Genomic DNA, 21427 nt, shown 5'->3' on the forward strand with positions numbered 1-21427 from the left:
ATCATATCAACCCATTACGGAACAACTACAGGGGGTCTCCTCCCACAATGAAAAGGGGTTAAGGCCGTAGTCCACCACGCTGGCTCAGTGCGGATCGGAACCTTTGAAAACATCATTGAAAACTCTCAGGCATTCCTTCACCATTTAAGCAAGTGATATTTTAGTTGCTTAACTTCGTAAAGGTACAGATTTACTGGGTTTCGAACACAGGCCCCCAAAAGTGAAGTGGAAGTCTTAACCACTGGGATATCATGGCTTCGCTTATAGAGTACGCCTCCTTAAAACAAATGCACATACAAGAAACATCAGTGAAGTCAGGATGGGGCGTAGTCTTCTCCTCAAACACTGGATCGTAGTAATTATAGTCGCCCAGGTCTGTGGAGTTGATGTTCAGCCCGAAGCACTCGGGCGCCATGGAGAAGTCATCGATGGCTGAGTCGGAGTATATCCTCATGCCCATGCGGGTTTTGAAGAGGAAGTAGTATCTGTAACAAAATCACCATCATCATCCACAGAATGACGGACATAAGGAACCCTCAGTGCATTGTGTCCAAAAACAGCGAAAAAGCCCCGCGTACGTCTCACTGCACGCGGAATGTTGCTTGCTCGCAAACGTTTCTCATTTTCCCCAATTTATCCCCAGTCATTATTATGTGGATGATCAGTGCTCAGATACTTACCGTCTGGTGATGTTCGGTAGAAAGATGGCAGCTCTGTACCAGTTCTCTCCCTTGTCTTTGGTGGAGAACCACAGAGAGGTTGTGACGTTGCCTCTAGGAGTCATTTCGACCACGTCGACGCTCAGAGAGCCATAGTTCCTGCCGTTTTGCTGGTAGTAGAACCTTATCTGGTTAGAGAAAACAGGTTTATTTACAGAACTTTTAAAAGGCAATAGGTTATTTTTAACCGACTTCCTTTAAATAGGAGGAGGTCATCAATTTGGTAGTTTTTTTATGTATGTTAGCGCATAACTCTGTCATTTATAAATGGACTAGCGGTCCCTCGCAACTTTGTCCGTGTATAAAAGTATAAGTCAACAGTGAAAGATAGACGTATGATGTTGCGGACTTCTATAACTTTTAAAGGGGTATTATAAAAATTAAGCTTAATTTGCTATACTCCGCGAAAAGCAGGAGAATCTGTCTGTATGGTATAATTTATAATTTCTTTATCCTTCACACCAAACAGATCTTCGGCAATGTACGCGACTGAAATCTTTTTGTAGCACATAATATTCTAGCTTGATTAATACAAATTAATTTAATCTACATCTACATAGTACATATTTATTCGTTTTCTTGTCTTAAACATTTTTTTCATTGGAGCCGAGACTTTGATCCATATAATCGAAAGAGGATTAATGCAAGCGGATACTAAAGAAGTTGCATGCTAGGATTTTAAGACTCGGAATAAGTACACCTGATTATTTTTGGAAGACTGTAATTAGCTCGTCTTTCAGAAGAAGTTAAAGGCGGTATAAAAGCGAGCACCCGACGCCACTGCTTCAGTCTATAGATATAGATGTAAAAATGTCTAAAATGATCAAGTGTGAAATTCAGTGACTGTAATTGACCTGATAGCATAGATCAACCGCACTGCTCCAATGCGGGTTGGTGGGCTTTACGATTATTACAAGTGATAATAACTCGGACCGACGGCTTTACGTGCTCTACGAGGCACGGGGCTTTCCAAAACCAAATTCCTAACCCTCAAAATTCTTTAATAGAAAAAACACAATACCCAACAATTGTTAGCCCGATCAGGATTAAAACCCTTGACCTAATAGAGTCTTGATCTGTGGCTGAACATCGTAACACCTGCTACTAGTTTCATCTAACTTACCATACAGCAATTGTAGTATCTTGAATTGATGTCTCCATGAACTTTGGGTGGTGGATTGAATATGACAGTCTTCATGACAGCTGTGGAAGCGAAGTCAGCTCTCTCTTTATTGGGTCCCGTGACATTCATGTTGACAAAGAAGTAAAACCCTAGACAGGAGATGGTGTAGTTTATGTGTGGTGGTGAGAATGGTATCCTCGGATTGGCTGTGGTGTGGATAGCTGGTGGTCCGCAAGTATGGTCGTAGTTTGGTCCGGTTTTGTCCGTTGGCGTTGGTCCGCTGTGGCGTGACCATTTTAGGATTGGCCTGTAAAGAGGATGAGTTCTTGTTTATTTATTTGTACACCACTGTTTTATTGTGTTGCCGGTGATGATAAAGTCTAAGATGGTAACGGGCTAACCTGTTAGGGTGTTACTTTTGGCAGTTTAATTAACCCCAAACCCGTAAACGGTTTGTACGCGACATGGTACAGGAAGGCTAAATTGCTTAGTGGCACGTCTTTGGTACAGGATGGTAACTAGCCTCCCACCAGACCAGACCAAAGAAAATTTGGAAATTCCAAAATTGTCCCTGCCGGAAATGCCATTTAAAACCATAAAGCTCACGGCTGCACCAGGGAGCTCGTTGGTTATTAATAAAAAAAAAAATATAATTACAGAAGTGGGATAACCTATACATACGAAACCATTGGGACCGTTGGACGAAGAAAGTCAAAATAAAGTACATGAAAAACACTTACTGAGGCACGTTTTCAAATCCACAAGCGTCCGTCTCAAAATTGCAATAAGATCCATAAGGCAATTTATCTGTAGAAAAACATACAAAATATTTAAAAATGTTTGAAAAAATCACCTAACTTAAATAATACAGGATTATTTTTTTATCTTTGTGTCTATAAAAGGAATGTAGAAGATATTTTTTTATTCCAACACAAGTAAGTCCTTGACTGCAATCTCACTTGTTGTGGTAAGTGATGATGCAGTCTAAGACTTAATAAGGGGTTCCCAACCATATTAAGCCAGGGGCGCACTTACAAGTTAAGAAATTAGTCATGGCTCCCTCGCAATAACCCAGCAAAATAGGTAGGTGTTGTGATGTATGTAGTATCGTTAGAATAATTTCGTAACGTGGACCTTAAAACATCGATATACGGCTTACAGCTCGCGCGCCTAATTCCACCACGACTGTATAATACAAGGTACCATATAAAATTTTTTCCTTTTTATCATCTAAGCTTTGCATCCCAATAGGTCTCTACGACGCTCGAGTAAATCCCCATTCAGGGGATTTCATCGTGGGCTCCCCTACCATAGTAAGTGATGTAATTCACGAATGCACTTACCACAATTCTGATGTTCATCGCTCCCATCATCGCAGTCTTTGACCAGGTCGCAAACTTGCTGCAATTTTATACACGATTCCTTCTGCAATGCAAATGAAAAGAAACTTCAATGAAACAAATGTTACAGTTAATTTATACCGGGTAAATAATTAAACTTTAGATAACTATAAATTCGTTATCATCATCATGTTTGTTACGCTTTCACGCAAAAACTACTTAACCGATCCTCATGAAACTTTGTACACATATTCTTGGAAGTGTTAGAAGTAATATAGGATACTTTTTATCCCGACATCAAGCTCGGTTCCTTTGGGAGAGGGGATGAAAGTGTTTGACGATTTTACACCATAACTCCGACAAATAATGACCGATTTAAATAATTATTTTTGCACTATAGAGGAAATAATATGTGTTTAATTTTGCACAAACTTTGTGTAGATCTGATGAATAAGGACAGAACTCCTCAGCGGACAGCAGCAAACCCCTCATTTAAGGCGATACTGAATACTTTAAAGTTTTTTAGAACTACAACTAAATTTAATGCCACATCAAAAAACAAAATCAAACGCAAACGAAGTCGCGGGCAATAGCTAGTAATAAAATATAGTAGGTATTCTACTCATTCAAGCCCAAGATTTTATATCCGCGTAAAAGGGGTTGTGAAAAAACAAATGTCATTCGCCGTTTATTGGCGGCGGCCATCTTAGACCGATTTTCATCAAACGCAGCTAAGAACACTCCTGGCTTATTAACCTTGCAGACAAAAATAAACAAAATCATAATCGGTTGCTCCACTCGGGAGCTACGATGCCACAGATACACACGCACACACACTGGCACGTCTAACTTATAAAAACCCCGTTGTTTGAATTAAAATAAGCCGATAATTAACAATCGATTTCGGTACTAGAGAAGGACGTAAAAAACTGATATCTGCATATCGACTGCGAAAGGTGCAGAACTCCTTTGCAGGGTTGTGTATACGCTTTTATAACATGATTCCTAAGGTACTTAGACGGCCGATTAGCGCAGTTTGCAGCGACCCTGCTTTCTGTGCCCAAGGCCGTGGGTTCGATTCCCACTTCTGGAAAATGTTTGTGTGATGAACATGAATGTTTTTCAGTGTCTGGGTGTTTATATGTATATTCTAAGTATTTATGTATATTATTCATAAAAATATTCATCAGTTTCCTTAGTACCCATAACACAAGGTTCGCTTACATTGGGGCTAGATGGCGCTGTATGTATTGTCGTAGTATATTTATTTATTTATATATAAAAAAAAAAAAAGCTAGCTTTCCTCACAACACAATAATTACCTATTGGTAAAATGATTATGTTGAAAAGAGCAACTATTGAGTTGTGATTCTTGTCGGTAGAATCTGCTTTTCTAAACGGTTCTTGAATTACAGAGATAATACATATTTGAAAATTTAATGTATGTTCACAAAAATATATCAAAATTTAAAAGAAAATGTGACTGCAATAATTTGAACGTTAGAAGCAAAAATAAACTTGCAGTGCAGTACATTAGACTACACAAAATAAGCAATTCATTTAAAGGAAATTGTATACAATTTTACAATAAATTACCGGTTGATATCTTGGAGATGTCACTAAAGAAGTTCAAAGTTTGTATTAAGCGAAAGCTTATAGAAAAGTCCTATTATAGTATAAAGGATTACGTAAACGATAAAAAAGCTTGGATGTAAACAATTGCTCTAACCAGGTTGCTTCTTAAATATTTTCTAATGACAATGTGAGATGGTGATAACAAAAAGAACACCCGGCTAAGTTTGTTGTGGGCTTCTTCTTAGACCAGGGCGCGATTGGAACCCTCGTAGCTTTAGTTTTAAGTTTACGATTGTAGTTATCGCCATCACTACGCACTGCTACACATTTTGTATATAATAACGCATCAAAAGTGCCATCGATGTGCCTATTTGAATAAAGAAATATTTGACTTTGACTTTTGACTAGAGACTTGACGTTTAAAAAGTGCTTATAAAGTAAAAATTTATTAGCATTAAAGCTTTTTGTGACCAAGCTCGTCCGGGGAAGTACTAACGCCATGTTTATTTCTGCCGCTAAGCAGCATTGTTAAAATCTTGTTATTCGGTTCATATTTGGCCTGCGCAAGTATGACCACGTATCTGAATTTCATAAAAAGCTCAAGTGGCTCTCTATTCGCCGTCGCCGGGATCTGTATGTACTTTCGCTACTGTACTGTGTGTTATTTAATCCCAAAATACCTCCTTACTTGAAGGAATAGTTCAACTTTGTAGGATCGGCATCTGACTTAAGATCATGTCGTATGCTGACTTTGAGCATGCCATTCCAAAAGACGAAGTTTTTTAAGCTTTCCTTCGCAGTTCAGGCTATCGAATTGTGGAATGCTCTCCCTACGAACAACGACAGGCAAATCGATTGATATGTTTAAAAATGCAGTTAAAGCAGCTATCTTGCGCAATAAGACGTCTGTTTTTTTTTATTTTTATATCATCTATTCATTAATATAGCTTTTCATAATATATATTAGTTTATTATTTTTATATTTATTTTATATAAAAATAATAAACTATAATATATATATATATATATATATCTATTAGTTATATATATTAGTATATATATCTTAATATATATAAATCTCCTGTCACGATGTTTGTCCGCGATGGACTCCTAAACTACTAAACCGATTTTAAATTAAATTGGCACACCGTGAGCAGTCTGGTCCAACTTAAGAGATAGGATAGCTTAGATCTTTAAGTAAAGTCACAATTTTATTTTATTGCAAATTATTTGTCTATAATTAATTGACAGTCACATGTTATATGTATATACAACTATACACATTTAAGGCTTAGCGATACTGAATACTTTAAAAACAAAATCAAACGCAGACGAAGTCGCGGGCAACAGCTAGTATATATATATATATATATATATGAATATTTTATTTTATGCTTTTATTTGTGTATATTTTTTTGTATTCTACTCCAGTTTTTTGTGTTTCTCTCTATTCGTCCTTTATTTTCCTAACTGTGTAGTGGTGTACAAATAAAGAGTTTAAATAAAATAATTAAAAAATGTTTGCGTTCCGGTTTGAAGCGCGTGGTTGCCGCTGTAATTAAAGGCACATATGGCTTAAGAACTACACCTCAGCTCGATGGACACAGGGCGGCAGTTTGCAGGATATGCTCTTTGAGTTTTTGCGTCAGGAGTAAAAAAAAAAAGCTCAAATGGTTCTCACATGCATGATCCTGCACTTGTGCTGGTGCGCCTGGCACTCGCCACCCCCCACGGGGGGTTCGGGCAAGCACTCCACCATGCGCACGTTGTCCACCGCGATGTGTGGGAGGTTGTGCGTGAGGCTCACGTAGCTCGGCCGGCTAATCTCGACGATGATGCGGACCTCCTGCTGCACCTTGCCGATCATGAAGCTCATTGGCTGCCATCTGGGGACGAAGAGCTGGTATTTTAGGGTACCACACCGGAAGGGTAAAACGGGAGCCTATTACTAAGATTCCGCTGTACGCTGTTCATTCCACTACAAGAATTTGACTGAAATCTCACCTGCTGGTTCGTGGTGATGCAGTTTAAGATGGCAGTGGGCTAGCATGTTATTGTAATAGCAGTTCTGTTTACTAAGCCCACATAGCCATAAATTTCTTCGTGGCATCGTACAGGAACGATAAATCACTTAGCTTTGTGTTACAGTAATTTTATAAAGTGGGTAAATAAACATTTGATTACTAACCAATGTTCATTACATGGAATTGGTGGGTATTTTGATATAAATACGACTGCATTATCGATGCACCGCAGTCCTACATGGACTCAAACGATGCATAGATACCTCCCGCTGTCTTAGTCGTTTATCATTTGTTTTAAAGTTGTTTGTATCTTCAGAACCATGCTGCGACAGCTCCAACATGGTTCTGAAGGTGGTCGCAGCTAGACTGGACTGTCACTACCTCCGGCATGATAGACAGAGACAGTACTGAGGAATTATTCATTTTTTTTTCGTCATCTATAGTAATATATTTCTAAATTAATTTACTTATTTATTTAAATACTATCGGACACGGGTCTCCACAATGAGAATGGGTTAGGGCCTTAGTCCACCACGCTGGCCGAGTGCGAATCGGTGGACTTCATATACATTCGAGAACATTATATAGAACTCTCAAGCATGCAGGTTTCCACACGATGTTTTCTTTCACCGTCACGTTCACCGTTATTTTAATTTAATGTCATTAATTTTTTAAATCAGAATATAAATTCTTAAATCGGAGATCGAACCAAGCCAAGTCAAATTAACAAAACAAAAACTATCAATGGTTTACTGGAGTTCTAATGTGAATAAACTCAAAACTGAAATTAAATGTACGAATTACGCTAATAAATGTTAAAACGTATGATTTACGCCTATAAATGTTAAATAGTTGTTTGTGTAAGGAATTATTATTGTGTGAAAATATTAATAAGTATTCAAAATCCTATAAATCCTAAAATAATCTATTTTCCAAAATAAAACTTAATGAAATATAAAATGTCCTCCAAAGCACCGCAACGACGCATACCTAATTACGCCTACTTGAAATAAATTAAACTATAGGTTACTTACGATTCTGAATTACTCCCAGCGATCTCTTGCAAAATCAACTGCACGCCTGACAGCGTGGACTCGGAGACCAGCCTGATGGTGGCATTTTGCATCTTGCTCTGGTGTAGCCGCGCTTCAAACTGTGCGACAGAGAGACGAGATTTATGTGTTTCTAGACTTCACACTTATCTACTCAATGCAGACTTGGCAGATTGAAGTATTGGAATGCGAGCTTGATGTTATACAAAACGCCAAAAAATTATGTAAATAAAACTTTAAAATCCTCATAAGAAACTAATAAAACCACAAAAAAAAAAAAATATCCCAACAATGGGATGTCTGAGCTTGATGTACACACAATTTTTCAAAGTGTTGGACAAGCCCTGCCAAAAGAATAGAATTTTTTGAAATACACAGCGCCGCGCTGTGTTCCACTGTACTTTCTACGGCGCCGAAGTTGGAAAGACCTGCGCAATGCTTTTACCACTTTTTATAATAACATTTATGAAACGCACGCATGATATAAAAAACACAGCGTTGGTCGACCCCCCAGCAGGGTGGACGGACCACATCAAATGCGCTGGGCGCCGCTGGCACAAAGGCATATGTATATATGTAGGTATATCTCTAGAGTAGATGACAACCGGTATACATGATGATGTTAAAGGTGATGATAAAATTTACCTTACAAAACTCCCACAGTCCAGGAAAAATTGGTGATTTGATCACCATATTCTCCATCGTAGGATCTACTGGTAGGTAGAGGAAGTGACCTGGAACATAATTTAATGTTTAATATCTTAAACTTCCGTTTAGAATCTAAAGCTTAATGTGAGCCTATGTTACTTCGTCATAGTTTCTTTCTTTACTGTACTTTACCGTACTTTCAGAGCCTAAAGTCAAAGTCCAATATTTCTTTATTCAAATAGATGGCACTTTTGCATGTAAAATATGACATAGAAGTGAGTTGATGGCGATAACTAAATTCGTCTACTGAAAACTAAAGCTACGAGGGTTCCAAACGCGCCTGGTCTAAGAAAGAAGAGGCCCACAACAAACTCAGCCGGTTGTTTTTTTTGTTCACCATCACCATCTCACACTGTTATTTAAAACTATTAAAGAAGCAACCTGGTTAGAGCAATAATTTACACGCAAGCATTTTTAACGTTCACGTAGTCCATAATAGTAGTGTTAGAAGTAATATGGGATACTTTTTATCCCGACATTAAGCTCGGTTCCTTTGGGAGAGGGGATGAGTGTTTGACGATTTTACACCATAACTCCGACAAATTATAACCGATTAAAAAAAATATTTTTATACTATAGAGGTTATAATATGTGTTTAATTTAGCCCAAACTTTGTGTAGATCTGATGAATGTGGAGATAGAGGACAGAACTCCTCAGCGAACAGCAGCAATCCCCTCATTCAAGGCTTAGTGATACTGAATACTTAAATACAATGCCATACAACTAAATTGAATGCCATATAAAAAAAAAAACAAACGAAGACGAAGTCGCGGGCAACAGCTAGTTAAGATATATTCTTGTGAACATGCATTAAATTTTCAAATATGTATTGGCCACTCTCCCCCCCCGATGTCGTCGAGCCCTGGGGCTCTTCTCATGGCGACCTTTCGCGCTCGCCCCACTCCCCCGGTGCCGCCGTAGCAACCCCTCAGGTGGTTATCGGCAAGTGTCCTTCCGAAAAAGCAAAAATATACGACCAACACTAAGATTAACGTCGAACCGAGCCGAGGTACGAGTCCTCGCAGTAGGCACCCTCAGGTCGACGTCTTCCACATCCCCCCCATGTCTTTGGGCCCAGCAGGGCTAGCACGGGCGGGAGATAAAAATTCTATCCCCTCACAAGGGATATAATGAACGTGCCCACCTGCTAAATCACTGGAATATGGAATAGGAGAAGTTTACCCGCGTTTATTAATACACGTATGTATATGGATATTATTTCCGTTTGTGCGCCAGTGCTCTAAGAGTTGGTAAAGCTGTGGGAGAAGATATATTTATATCCCCGGGGATATATATATTTATATAATTGCCCATGCTAGCCGTGTTGGGGCTCGTCTCATGGCGAGCTTTCGCGCCCCAACCCCCCTTCCTCCGTGACGCCGTAGCAACCCCTCAGGTGGTTATCGGCAAGAGTCCATCCGAAAACCGAACACGTGTACGACTCTCTATAAAAAAATTTTTCCTTTTGTATAACTTTGTATCTTTAGTTTCTTTTTAATTTTTTTTTCTTTTATACATTTTATTTTCGTGTTATAGGTAGTGTCCGTCTTCATTTAGCGTCGTCTGTAATAGTTGTCAAGCGTGTTGTAGCTACCTGTAGGTTAAATCATATGTATCTCATACCTTACACTATTACCATATGTCAATATATTATATGTGTTTCTGTTCACGGTCCTTTGAATAAATAAATAAACCGAAGTTAGAACATCCTACAGTTGACACTCCGCACTGTAGTCTGATTTAATTTCTTTAACTTTTATTTTGTTTTGCGGACTTGAATACGACAATGCGAAAATATGCCGCGAGTCGGCAGTTTAAAATAGAAGTAAGCTTCTAAACCTAACACTCTGAATGGCAAATCTATTTCGGACAGACAGTTAGGAAAAACAAAAGTTGTTAGCAGCGGATGAACGCAGCGAGTGCATTCAATGAACGCGTCCAAATACGTGTTTGGCATTCATTGTCATTAGCGGTCACAACCTAACGGGTAAGGTTTCGGTTTGTCCCCGGCAGGCACCTCTAACATTTCGGAAGTTAAGTGCATGTTTGTTTGTATGTAAAACTTTATTGCATACACATTTAATAATATAGCAAAAGAAACAAAATAACAGTAAAAATTAATTGCATGTCAACATGTTTCATGCAACCTTTGGCGAGAGAAAACAAGAGAGAACGAGAAATAATGATGATGTGAATTCAACACATAAACAACTAAATAAACTACGTTGGATAAATTCTAAATTAAAAATTCATAAATAACTATACAACGTGTAACTGACTTACGAAATAACGTTTAAGAATCATCATCGTCATCAACCCATTGCCGGCCCACCACAGGTCACTTGTCTCCTCTCAGAATGAGAATTGCGCTGGTAATTGCGGATTGGGATACTTCACACGCCTTTAATAATGTCAGGCATGCGGTTATTGATATTGGTGATGTTTTCCTTTAACGTCGAAGCAAGTGATATTTTAATTAAATAAACGCATATGTAGCTGTCTCCACATTACAGAACTAGATGGCACCACAAAAATCCTGCATCATGTGTTCACAAAGAATGCCTATATATACAACTTCCGAAAATTAATGTTCGGCACCCCCGTCGCCGACGTCGAGCCAAAGCGGCGACGTCCGAAGCATGTCCATGACGACCCTGACGATAAAATAACTACCGACAACGTGTCCCAACAACACACACAGACACGCAACAAACACAGCGTCTTCGCCGGCGAAGAGGAGGGTCCCGACTCCTGACGTCATCCGGACGTGGATCCTTACCACGGTCACGGGGGCGTTCGGACTAAACAATGATAGTCCAAAAGTCCACCAACAGTCAGATTAACGTCGAAGCGAGCCGAGGTCCGAGTCCTCGCAGGAGGCACCCTCGGGTCGACGTCTCCTACTCTCCCCCCGATGTCGTCGAGCCCTGTGGCTCTTCTCATGGAGAGCTTTCGCGCTCGCCCCACTCCGCCCGGTGACGCCGTAGTAACCCCTCGGGTGGTTATCGGCAAATGTCCATCCGAAAAATGAAATGAATGTTCGGACCTCGGTCCCCGAGCACGATCACCCGTTCGGAGGAAGATCATCCTGTTACGGTCGAGCGTATCACCATAGCTCCCGTACACACATAACTTTGAAAAGTGCGTGCTGGGATTCGAACTCGTTCCTCCGAAAATGAAGTCGAAATCCTAACCACAGGGCTATTAAAGCTTCAGCATTTAAATTCGTTAGATAAGCTCTCTCAAGCAGTGAATGGCCTGGTAAGTACAAGGAAGACGTGGGCGGCGAAATAATGCATCCATTCCAATTGAATACAATTCTTTCCGTCGCTGAATCAACAGCTGCACATTTAAGTCTATAGTCATTTATTTCTAACTTCCCATGTTATCTGATAACGACCAAGCCGCCGGAAGGTAGCTTTGCGCCGTCTGAGTCTCTCGCAAGACCGAAGTGTGTCATTTTCATTTTTCGGAAGGACAGTAGCTGATGCAGTAGGTACGTTTTACTATTTTAAATTTTATAGTATATTCTTTATGAGTGTGATTAAATATACTTTTCAGGGCGCGTTTGGAACGCTTGTAGCTTTAGTTTTAGGTTTACTGGAATGGAATTCTAGGAATGTAGTTATCGGCATCTCTACTCACTACTATGTACATACATATACACATACATTTATTTAAGTAATTAAATATGTTTTATGGGTATATGTACAAGTATATATCCACCACTTACCTATTTTCCGTATTTGTTTACTTCGCCATTGGTCGCCTGGAAGAAATCGCTATGAAGCGATAAGGCCGCCAAATTGTATACCTTGTTATTTATGTATTTTTTGTGGTGTACAGTAAAAGTATATTCATTCATTCATTCATTCATACATATCTTGAATGTAATCAAAAGTGCCATCTATGTGCCTACTTGAATAAAGAAATATTTGCTTTGAAATTTGAAATGGAGCTACCTGTTTGTTGGATTTTTTTATGCTACCAAAGTTCTTTAATAGTGGTCTTATAAAATTCATATAATTTTAAGTAATGAGCGTCATACCATCAGATCTCTTGCCATCGCTCCGCGCCAAACCAATAGGTTCTAATACAGCTGTTTATTTTAGGTTATATTTATATAACAATAAATAAATTAAAAAAATAATTTAATTAATAATAAATTCATTATCTTCTGCTACTAAATAGATTAAATTGTACTAAATCTTGTAAAGCGTATTTATTACATTGTGCAGAAGTTCATAGATTTAATTATAGCTTAGGAATGTTATTTGGGCCTCATTTTGGCATACCAATTCAGCACTTAATCTTTAACACAAAAGTTAAAAATATTTATGTTATCCTAAAAATGTTAGATTATTTTATATAACAATTATTTTAAACAATAAATAAATATTAAATACTAAGAAAAGAAAAACGAAAAAAAAACAAAAATATTATGGAAATAAAAATACTTAAGCAATTACCTATTTCTTAACTTAAGCTTAACACTAGGTATGTTATCGCTAAAGATATGTATACTATCACGAAAGCAATTTGCAAGAAATTGCATTCGATACATAGGACTATGTTGGTCAAGTGGTACAACTGCTTGGTCCGTCAATTACAAACAAATTAATCTGCTTGGGAGCTGCGATGCCACAGAAAGACACGCACGAAAGATACGCACACACAGACACGTGAAACATAACTCGTCGTTTTTGCGTCGGGGGTTGAAAATATATAGAAACAATACGAAGGGTAGGGTGCCCATCTCCGGCTCTCATTACTCTTATGTATAAATAGTACTGTTTGTTTCCCTGGAAAAGCTAATGAATAAATACTGTGGCCAATTTATTCTTCTTGTATTTTCGATAAGTTTTATCCAACAATCCAAGTAATTTATAAATTCATAAGATTCTAACACAGAACAGCGTGTAGCAGTGAACGTTGTTATCGGATATATTTGGCATTCAGTCTATACATAAGCTTTTCATATACGTTTCTGATACGTCAGCTTGGAACACTCTTCCGGCATCGGTGTTTCCTGCCACATGCAACTTGAATGCCTTCAATGTAAGAGTGAATAGACATTATATAGGCAAACGCGCCCTAACTTAGGCCGCATCATTGCTTTCCATCAGCACGGCTCGCATGGGCAGGCGACAATTATCTCCCCGGGGAAAGGATAAAAATGTATCTTCTCCCGCAGCTTTATCAATTCTCCGAGCATTGGCGCACAAGTGGAAATAATATCCAAATAATAAACGGGATAAACTTCTCCTATTCCATGTTTCAGTACTTAAGCCGGTGAACACGTTAATTATATCGATAAAAAAGTAAATTGACATAAAATGGCAAAATCCTCCTCCGTTGCCAGATATATGAAAATTTTAGGGTATGCAGTGCTTTTGTGCATTTATGAAGTGCACGCCACTGGTCAGGGGATCTAATCGGGAGATATTATGTTTATCTCCTGGCTGTGCTTGCACTGCAGGCGTGATAGTTGTCAAGCGCAAGCCTTTCTAGTATAAAAAAAAATATTGCAATCTATGGTCGTTGACACTGATTGACATACGATTGGCGCGCAAAAACTGTCATTCTTAACAGGTAGTTTTTAGTCATACATCCGCCTTCCTAAAGATTGATTGAATTTTTAGACACCAATCTTAATCCGAAGATCGCATATTGGCATGCTTCTTTAAAAAAATGGATTTAAATCAATCTAAGATTCACCGACTCACGTACTGCTCCAATGTAGAAGAATAGCAGAGCAACGCACAGCACACCTTGGCTCCCCCGCATCACTCACTGAAGCACTTGGCGACCTAGGCGGCCTGCTAAGCTTCTGGAGTGAGCTCGGCTGGCTGGAGTGACCCAGCGGGGAGCCGTACCAGTGGCACTACTTACAACGGAAGGTTCCGGCCGACCAAGTACGGAGACAAGCCCAGAGAAAGAAGAAGAAAATCAATCTCAGATGGGACATGTTGGATCAGGATTGTTTATTAATTTCGCGCGTAAGGCATGTGCGGCCAGACTTATCGTCTACGCCCACTGAATTTTGCTCAGGGCTATAACATTTTATGATTAAACGCAATGAAGTACGTCCGTTTCAGCTGTCCCACAGCTGGGCAAAGGTCTGCTCTCTCACGTAGATAACTTGATGAGCCGGAAATAAAAACCCTACCCTTCTTATTTAAAACTCTCTCTCTCTCTCCCTGTCTCCCATCTGCTGAGTTTCTTGCCGGCTCTTCTCAGTGGAATCTGCCTTCCGAACCGGTGGTAGAGTCACCACAAACAGACTGATTTGACGTTTCAAAAGTGCTCATAAATTAGGCCTACTTGAAATAAATGTAGTTTGAATACATATTTTTAACCCCCGACGCAAAAACGAAGAGGTATTATAAGTTACACGTGTCTGTATGTATACACTTGAGTGTGTCTTTCTGTGGCATCGTAGCTCCCGAACGGATTAACCGATTTTATTTATATTAGCTATTCTCCGCTGTTTTACCCGCGGTGAATATGTCTAATATGTCTGTACACGTAAGTTTATTTATTGTAATTGCAGATTTGTATATCGCAGGTAACATCGCGGGGCGCAGTTAGTATGAATCTAATTGCTAAGTATATAAGTTATAGCTCATCGACGTGAATATCAGTTCCTCATAAATGCGCGGGACCATTGATTTTTCCGGGATTCAAGGTAGCCTATGTATTAATCCAGGGTATAATCTATCTCCATTCCATCATCAACATCATCATCATTTTAATCACTGGACGTCCACTGCTGGACATAGGTCTTTTGTAGGGAGTTCTACAATCCACGGTCCTGGGCCGCTTGCCTCCGGCTTTAAGCGACTCGCCTGATGTCATCATCTCCAATCCAAATTTCAGCCAAATCCTTTGTGCGTGAAAGAGTAATAAAGGTCTATCTCCAATGGACGTCCACTGCTGGATATAGGTCTTTTGTAGGGAGTTCTACAATCCACGGTCCTGGGCCGCTTGCCTCCGGCTTTAAGCGACTCGCCTGATGTCATCATCTCCAATCCAAATTTCAGCCAAATCCTTTGTGCGTGAAAGAGTAATAAAGGTCTATCTCCAATGGACGTCCACTGCTGGATATAGGTCTTTTGTAGGGAGTTCCACAATCCACGGTCCTGGGCCGCTTGCCCCCAGCGGCTCCCAGCGACTCGCCTGATCACTGATGTCATCATCTCCATTCCAAATTTCAGCCAAATCCATGCGTTTTCATCATCCAATCCAATACATCCAATTTCATCCATCCATCCTTGCGTTTTCACTACCTTTCAAATTCAAATTCAAAAATGTTTTATTCATGTAGACCTTATGACAGGCACTTATGAAGCATTCATACATTTAATATGTAACACTAATGTTAGGTGATGGTGAAACCTGCATTCGTTAACTTAAAACTAAAGCTAGGTGGGTGCCAAATGCGCCCTGGTCTAAGAAGAGCCCACAACAAACCTAGCCAGGATTTCACGTTTACAAAATAAAAAAGACTTCTGTCAGTCAACATCTCCTGAGGATGCTCGGTTTCGGAGCGAAACGTGAGTGGGGTGTGCATTGCCGAGGATCTGTTTGGTGTGGAGTATACGGATTTAAGAAATTGTTAATTACACCATACAGATTCTCCTGCTTTTCGCGGACTATAGCAAATTAAGCTTGGTTTTAATAATATAAAATAAAAAAAGGGTGATTAGTTCTAATGACCTCGTTGGCACAACGCTGTAGTTTAATAAGCGGAAGCCCATCAGGTGGGGTCAATTCGGTGATTGAAAATGACTTAATTTCTCCGGTCTAGTGGGAGGCTTCGACCGTGGTTACCACTACGCGGGTACAAAGACGAGGGGCGCCAAGCGATTAAATCGTCGATGCCGACGAGAAACCGGGGAATATTACGCAATCTATACCTCCATACTGATATTATAAAGCGGCAAAGGTTGTGAGATTGTCGGAGGTAATCTTTGGATCTTCTGAACGGATTTAGAAAATACATTCTGTTACAGTAAATTTATAAACTGGCTAAATGATTAAACTTTAAGAATTATCGAAAAGGGTTTTCGAGTTTACCGGTGATCCTAGAGCGGGCCAACGAATTAGTTTGGCCATCCAAAGGGGCCAGCATCTTAGGAACTGTGCCTCGCTACGGTGGTTTCGAAGTCGTTTTAGATTTTATTTACTTTTACATAGTTTAGGTTATATTTATAAAACAAATATTTTAAAGAATAAATAAATTTGATTTCTATTAAACTTTAGATATTTATAATTCAAAATTCCAATTCAAAAATTCAAAATTCATATTTGCCAGATATTTTATAAAATTGATTTGGATTTTACAAATACCCTAATATTCAAAATTCCAATTCAAAAATTCAAAATTCATATTTGCCAGATATTTTATAAAATTGATTTGGATTTTACAAATACCCTAATAATTAATAGATTTAATTTTGTTCATGACATTGAGTTGGTGGGTATTTTGATATAAACAGACTGCATTATCGATACACTTCAGTCCTACATGGACTTGAACGATGCGACGATACCTCCCGGTGTCTTAGACGTTTATCAATATAAAGCCATATTATTCAAAGCGTTTCTTACAAACGGATATATCATCGAGTTCTGTACAACGTGTAAATGAAACCCGAAATAATACTTCGCAGGCTTTAGAAGTACATTATGGCCCGCAGACGTATATGTGAAACAGAAAACGGAATGGTTTTTGAGTAAAACCATAGTTTTACGATTTTTTTTAGATTACGTGTTGTTAATTAATCTTCGTAACGACGCCAATACTACCTACGATTCAGAGATTGTTAAAAATAAGCGAAGGTTTGATAGGATTTGTCAAGTTGAACCACGCAAAACCACTGCTTTATATTAAAAAAAAAAACCCATTTACTCATTAGCATCACGATAATGTAAAATTGAATAAACTAATTGGATTCTTAACCTAACTTATGACGAGACTGAAAACCTTATTCAATAATACCCTTCACCCTCACCCACACCCGCACCCACATACACATACACATACAAATACACATACACACATACGCGCGCACACTCGTATTCAATCATTTAAGTACGATCAATTAAATTTTTTTTTTCTTAACGATGTATTTCGGTAAATGTAAGTAGAAAAAAAAATTCAAAAGGTTAGGTTTTTATGGAGGGTAGAGGTACCTCTACCCTCCATAGGTTTTAAAGAAATCATATACACACCTAACATCACCTGCAAAATTAAAATCATGTGACTCCTGTCACTTTATTAAGTAAGCGTCGCGTTGCTAGGGTACTATGTGTGTGTCGGTCTTTTATTGTCATAAGAAACACTAAAAATGTTTTGAATTCGTTTGTATTATATTTATTCGAAAATAAATTCTTCTTTTGATTTAATATTTTTACAGAATGATTCCTTATGCGTCCTACAATATTATTTCGTAATTCGTTACCCCTTGCATAAAAGTTGTAGAGTTTGGTAGTTTCTACAAAAAAGTCAGCGACTGCATATATATAACTTTAATATTAAAGTAACAATAAGTTATTTTTTATAATAAAAAAAAATGAAAACTTTAGTTCAGGTTTTTTGGTCATAACATCAAAGACTATGAATTATTACCAAAATACGAAAGTAATATTAAGTACTAGCTGTTGCCCGCGACTTCGTCTGCGTTTGAATTTGTTTTTTGATGTGACAATAAATTTAGTTGTAATACCTCAAGCCTTAAATGAGGGGTTCCCCGCTGTCCGCTGAGGAGTTCACTGAAAATCGTCAAACACTCATCCCCTCTCTCAAAGGAACCGAGCTTAATATCGGGATAAAAAGTATCCTAATTTACTTCTAACACTTCCAAGAATATGTGTACAAAGTTTCGTGAGGATCGGTTTGAAGTAGTTTTTGCGTGAAAGCGTAATAAACAAACTTACATTCAAATTTATAATATTAGTAGGGATAGGGATGTCGGAATTGTTCTTCTAAAACAGTCCACGATAACATAATATTATCACTACATGACAAACATCTTTATGTTCGACGCAAACGCGGACGGAGTCGCGAGGCACCGCTAGTTTACTATAATATAACTCCTTAACTATACATACGTAGTCGAATAATATGCAGAACTCAGTGACGTGCTCGTGTTAAAATAAGCAGTTAGAAATAACGTATATCAACTATAACCACTCGATACAATATATTTAAGCAGGTCGAACTTTTATGCACATGTTGTTTCCCGCGCAGCAGTGGCGTGTACAGGGTTTTGACCCGGGTATGCATAAAGAAGGATTATGCCATAAAATAGAAAAATCCTTCGCATTTATGAGTAATACAAAAGTTTTAGGGTAGGCAGAGCTTTTGTGCTATTTTAAAGTGTACGCAACTGGCGATAAGGTATTTTAAACGGTGATTATTAATCGCAGGGTATGTGACTTTACGTCTGTCATTCATCCACAACAAACAAACATCCAGACACACTTTGGCTTTTACAATATTAATACCGTATGATTTAATTTTAGTATTTTTATGGCATACTTAAAAATACATACATACATCGATATGCCATGGCGTTAAGGTAGAATTTCGCTTGCACTATCATAGTCTTGGTAAATATAACGTGAACTGCGTAGTGCGCAAGCAAGCAAATTCGTACTTAATATCGTTGTAGCTAGAGTATCTATTTACGGTGTGAATAGATTCTTCTGCACTGTCCAGTATCATTACCTATTCTGCGATTGGTCCTAGTTACAATTTGACTATCATAGTCCTTACAAATGAACGTAGTTATAATGATTCAAATTTATTATATGCGAAAACTTATTATAGTTTCTTTGATTTTTTTTGTACTTTTGTGAGTTCTAGGTGCAATAAGTGTACATACACCCAATTATTAAATATTCTCTGTAGGTGTCATCAGGACCGAATACCTTCATCATCATATCAACCCATTACCGACAACACAGAGTACGGATCTCCTCCCACAATGAGAAGGGGTTAAAGCCGTAGGCAACCACGCTGGCCTAGTGCGGATTGGTGGACTCCACACACCTTTGAGAACATTATGGAGAACTCACAGGCATGCAGGTTTCATCACGATGTTTTCCTTCACCGTTGAACCAAGTGATATTTCAATTACTTAAAACGCACATCAATTACTTTCAAAAATTGCAGATGCGTGCTGGGATTCGAACTCGGCCCCCCGAAAGTGAAGTCGAGCTTCTACCCACTGGGCTATCACCGCTGCCACACATAAAAAACAGAACATTACTGACAGGATATTATTGGTAGTAATTTAATGATTTATAAACACGATGGTTTTGAATACGACTCACAAAAATAACACCAGCTAACGAAACATTATTGGGGGAAAAAAATATTACGTTACAAGAAATACGATCTCAAACACTAAAACACCATGTTACAGCATGCCAGAAAACAATAAGAAAAAAGCAGATGCAAACTCCACAATTCCTCTCATCTCACCTTCCTGCTTCCCATCTGCATCCGATGCTGGACCGGAGAATCGTAGACCTCGCGTCGTTTCATTCATTTCAATGATGTCAGCGGCGCTCATGACGTTGAAACCCAATCCATGGCTGGAAACCGTAACGTTCCACTGCCACATGCACATATCAAAAGAACCATTCTGTCTCTCAAAATTACAAAACACTCCAGTCACTTGAGGTACGAAGCTGTGGTCGGTGGGAGGAACGTATTGAGAGAGGTCTTGGGCTCTCAACACTTTCATTTTGTACGCTAATGAATTCGTGTCGTTATCAGCAAAGATTTTCTGCTTCACCGCAATCGCTCCTTCGTTGTCGTTCATCATATCATCATTCTGGCGACGGTTCATCTCGAAGATTTTGTTGAAATTCTGTTTCCTACGCCTGTTGCTTCCAGCTTCTGTTCTGTTCATAAGATTGCTTAGCTTCTGGAACGACCCACGCACCGGCTCCGGCAAGGCTGATCTGGACCGCTGCTCCCTTTTCTCCGCCATGGCCTTTTGCGTGTTATCTTTTGCTTTGACCTCATTGTCTGCGTACACTAGGTTCAGTATGATAAGAACGATCAGCACTTTATCAAACGCCATTAGGTTGCGTGTGTGCTTTTTAGAATATCGCGTGTTGTGGGCACCGAGTGACCGATGACAGTTGTCTTGGGATATCTTGCATCCTGGGCTGCTGTCTTATTGTCGCTGTGCGATTGATACATAACAAATAAATGTCCGCGGAGTAACCACACTTCGCCGTAACGCGTCACACTATGAAATGCCTTGACCGCCGCTGGTTACAACGCCTCGTACTCGGTTGGAATATCGCCAGCTCGTCGTCAACATTGGCGACGGGAACGCGCACATTTCAATCAAAAAAACAACACAACAATAACTGATCCAACTGAATCCTGTCCTCCATCCCACTGCAAAGATAACTCGGTAATATGGACGTCGGTGTACCGTACTGAGAGTAGGGAGCTATGCGTGAGCAGACTGTATTGTACGCGACGAAACTCGAACCGCACTCCGATTTAGACCAAGACAAATGTGACACGGTCTCTTTTAAATCACTTGTCGCGCGTTACATCCGCAATTTTTCAATTTCCACCACTAAAATTACGTTTTATCTCGGCCTCTATATCGAGGTACATACATCGACGTCCAACTCGGAGCGGAGCCAGCGCCGCGGCGGGAGTTAGGGGAACTAGCCGCCCGTACACCAAAATAATCATTACTTTTCGCGAGATGTGATCTTGGAGCGTCTGAAGGGATGCTGCGCAGGTGTCAGCCCGCCTTTAGCCTATTCCCGGGCTTTCGCGCAGGATGTGTCGCCGGCAGACACCGGATGCAGTATTGGTGTAATATAAACCCTTACTGGCAG

At 39.2% G+C, this 21427-nt stretch overlaps 1 protein-coding gene across 1 annotated transcript in view; it reads right to left on the minus strand.

Moving 5' to 3' along the window:
• LOC120634900 (ALK tyrosine kinase receptor) overlaps positions 1 to 21303 on the minus strand; it is a 45003-nt gene extending 23700 nt beyond the window's left edge. The window contains exons 1-9 of the mRNA XM_039905775.1: positions 20037 to 21303; positions 8479 to 8567; positions 7816 to 7934; positions 6439 to 6643; positions 3186 to 3267; positions 2583 to 2649; positions 1843 to 2149; positions 681 to 847; positions 298 to 485 (exon numbers count right to left, since the gene is read on the minus strand). Coding sequence (XP_039761709.1) covers positions 298 to 485; positions 681 to 847; positions 1843 to 2149; positions 2583 to 2649; positions 3186 to 3267; positions 6439 to 6643; positions 7816 to 7934; positions 8479 to 8567; positions 20037 to 20643 — 1831 coding nt within the window. The 5' untranslated portion in view covers positions 20644 to 21303. The remainder of the gene's footprint in view (positions 1 to 297; positions 486 to 680; positions 848 to 1842; positions 2150 to 2582; positions 2650 to 3185; positions 3268 to 6438; positions 6644 to 7815; positions 7935 to 8478; positions 8568 to 20036) is intronic.
• Positions 21304 to 21427: the final 124 nt, after the last annotated feature.

This window comes from Pararge aegeria, chromosome 25 (genome assembly GCF_905163445.1).
Source record: "Pararge aegeria chromosome 25, ilParAegt1.1, whole genome shotgun sequence".
Lineage (NCBI taxonomy): Eukaryota > Metazoa > Arthropoda > Insecta > Lepidoptera > Nymphalidae > Pararge > Pararge aegeria.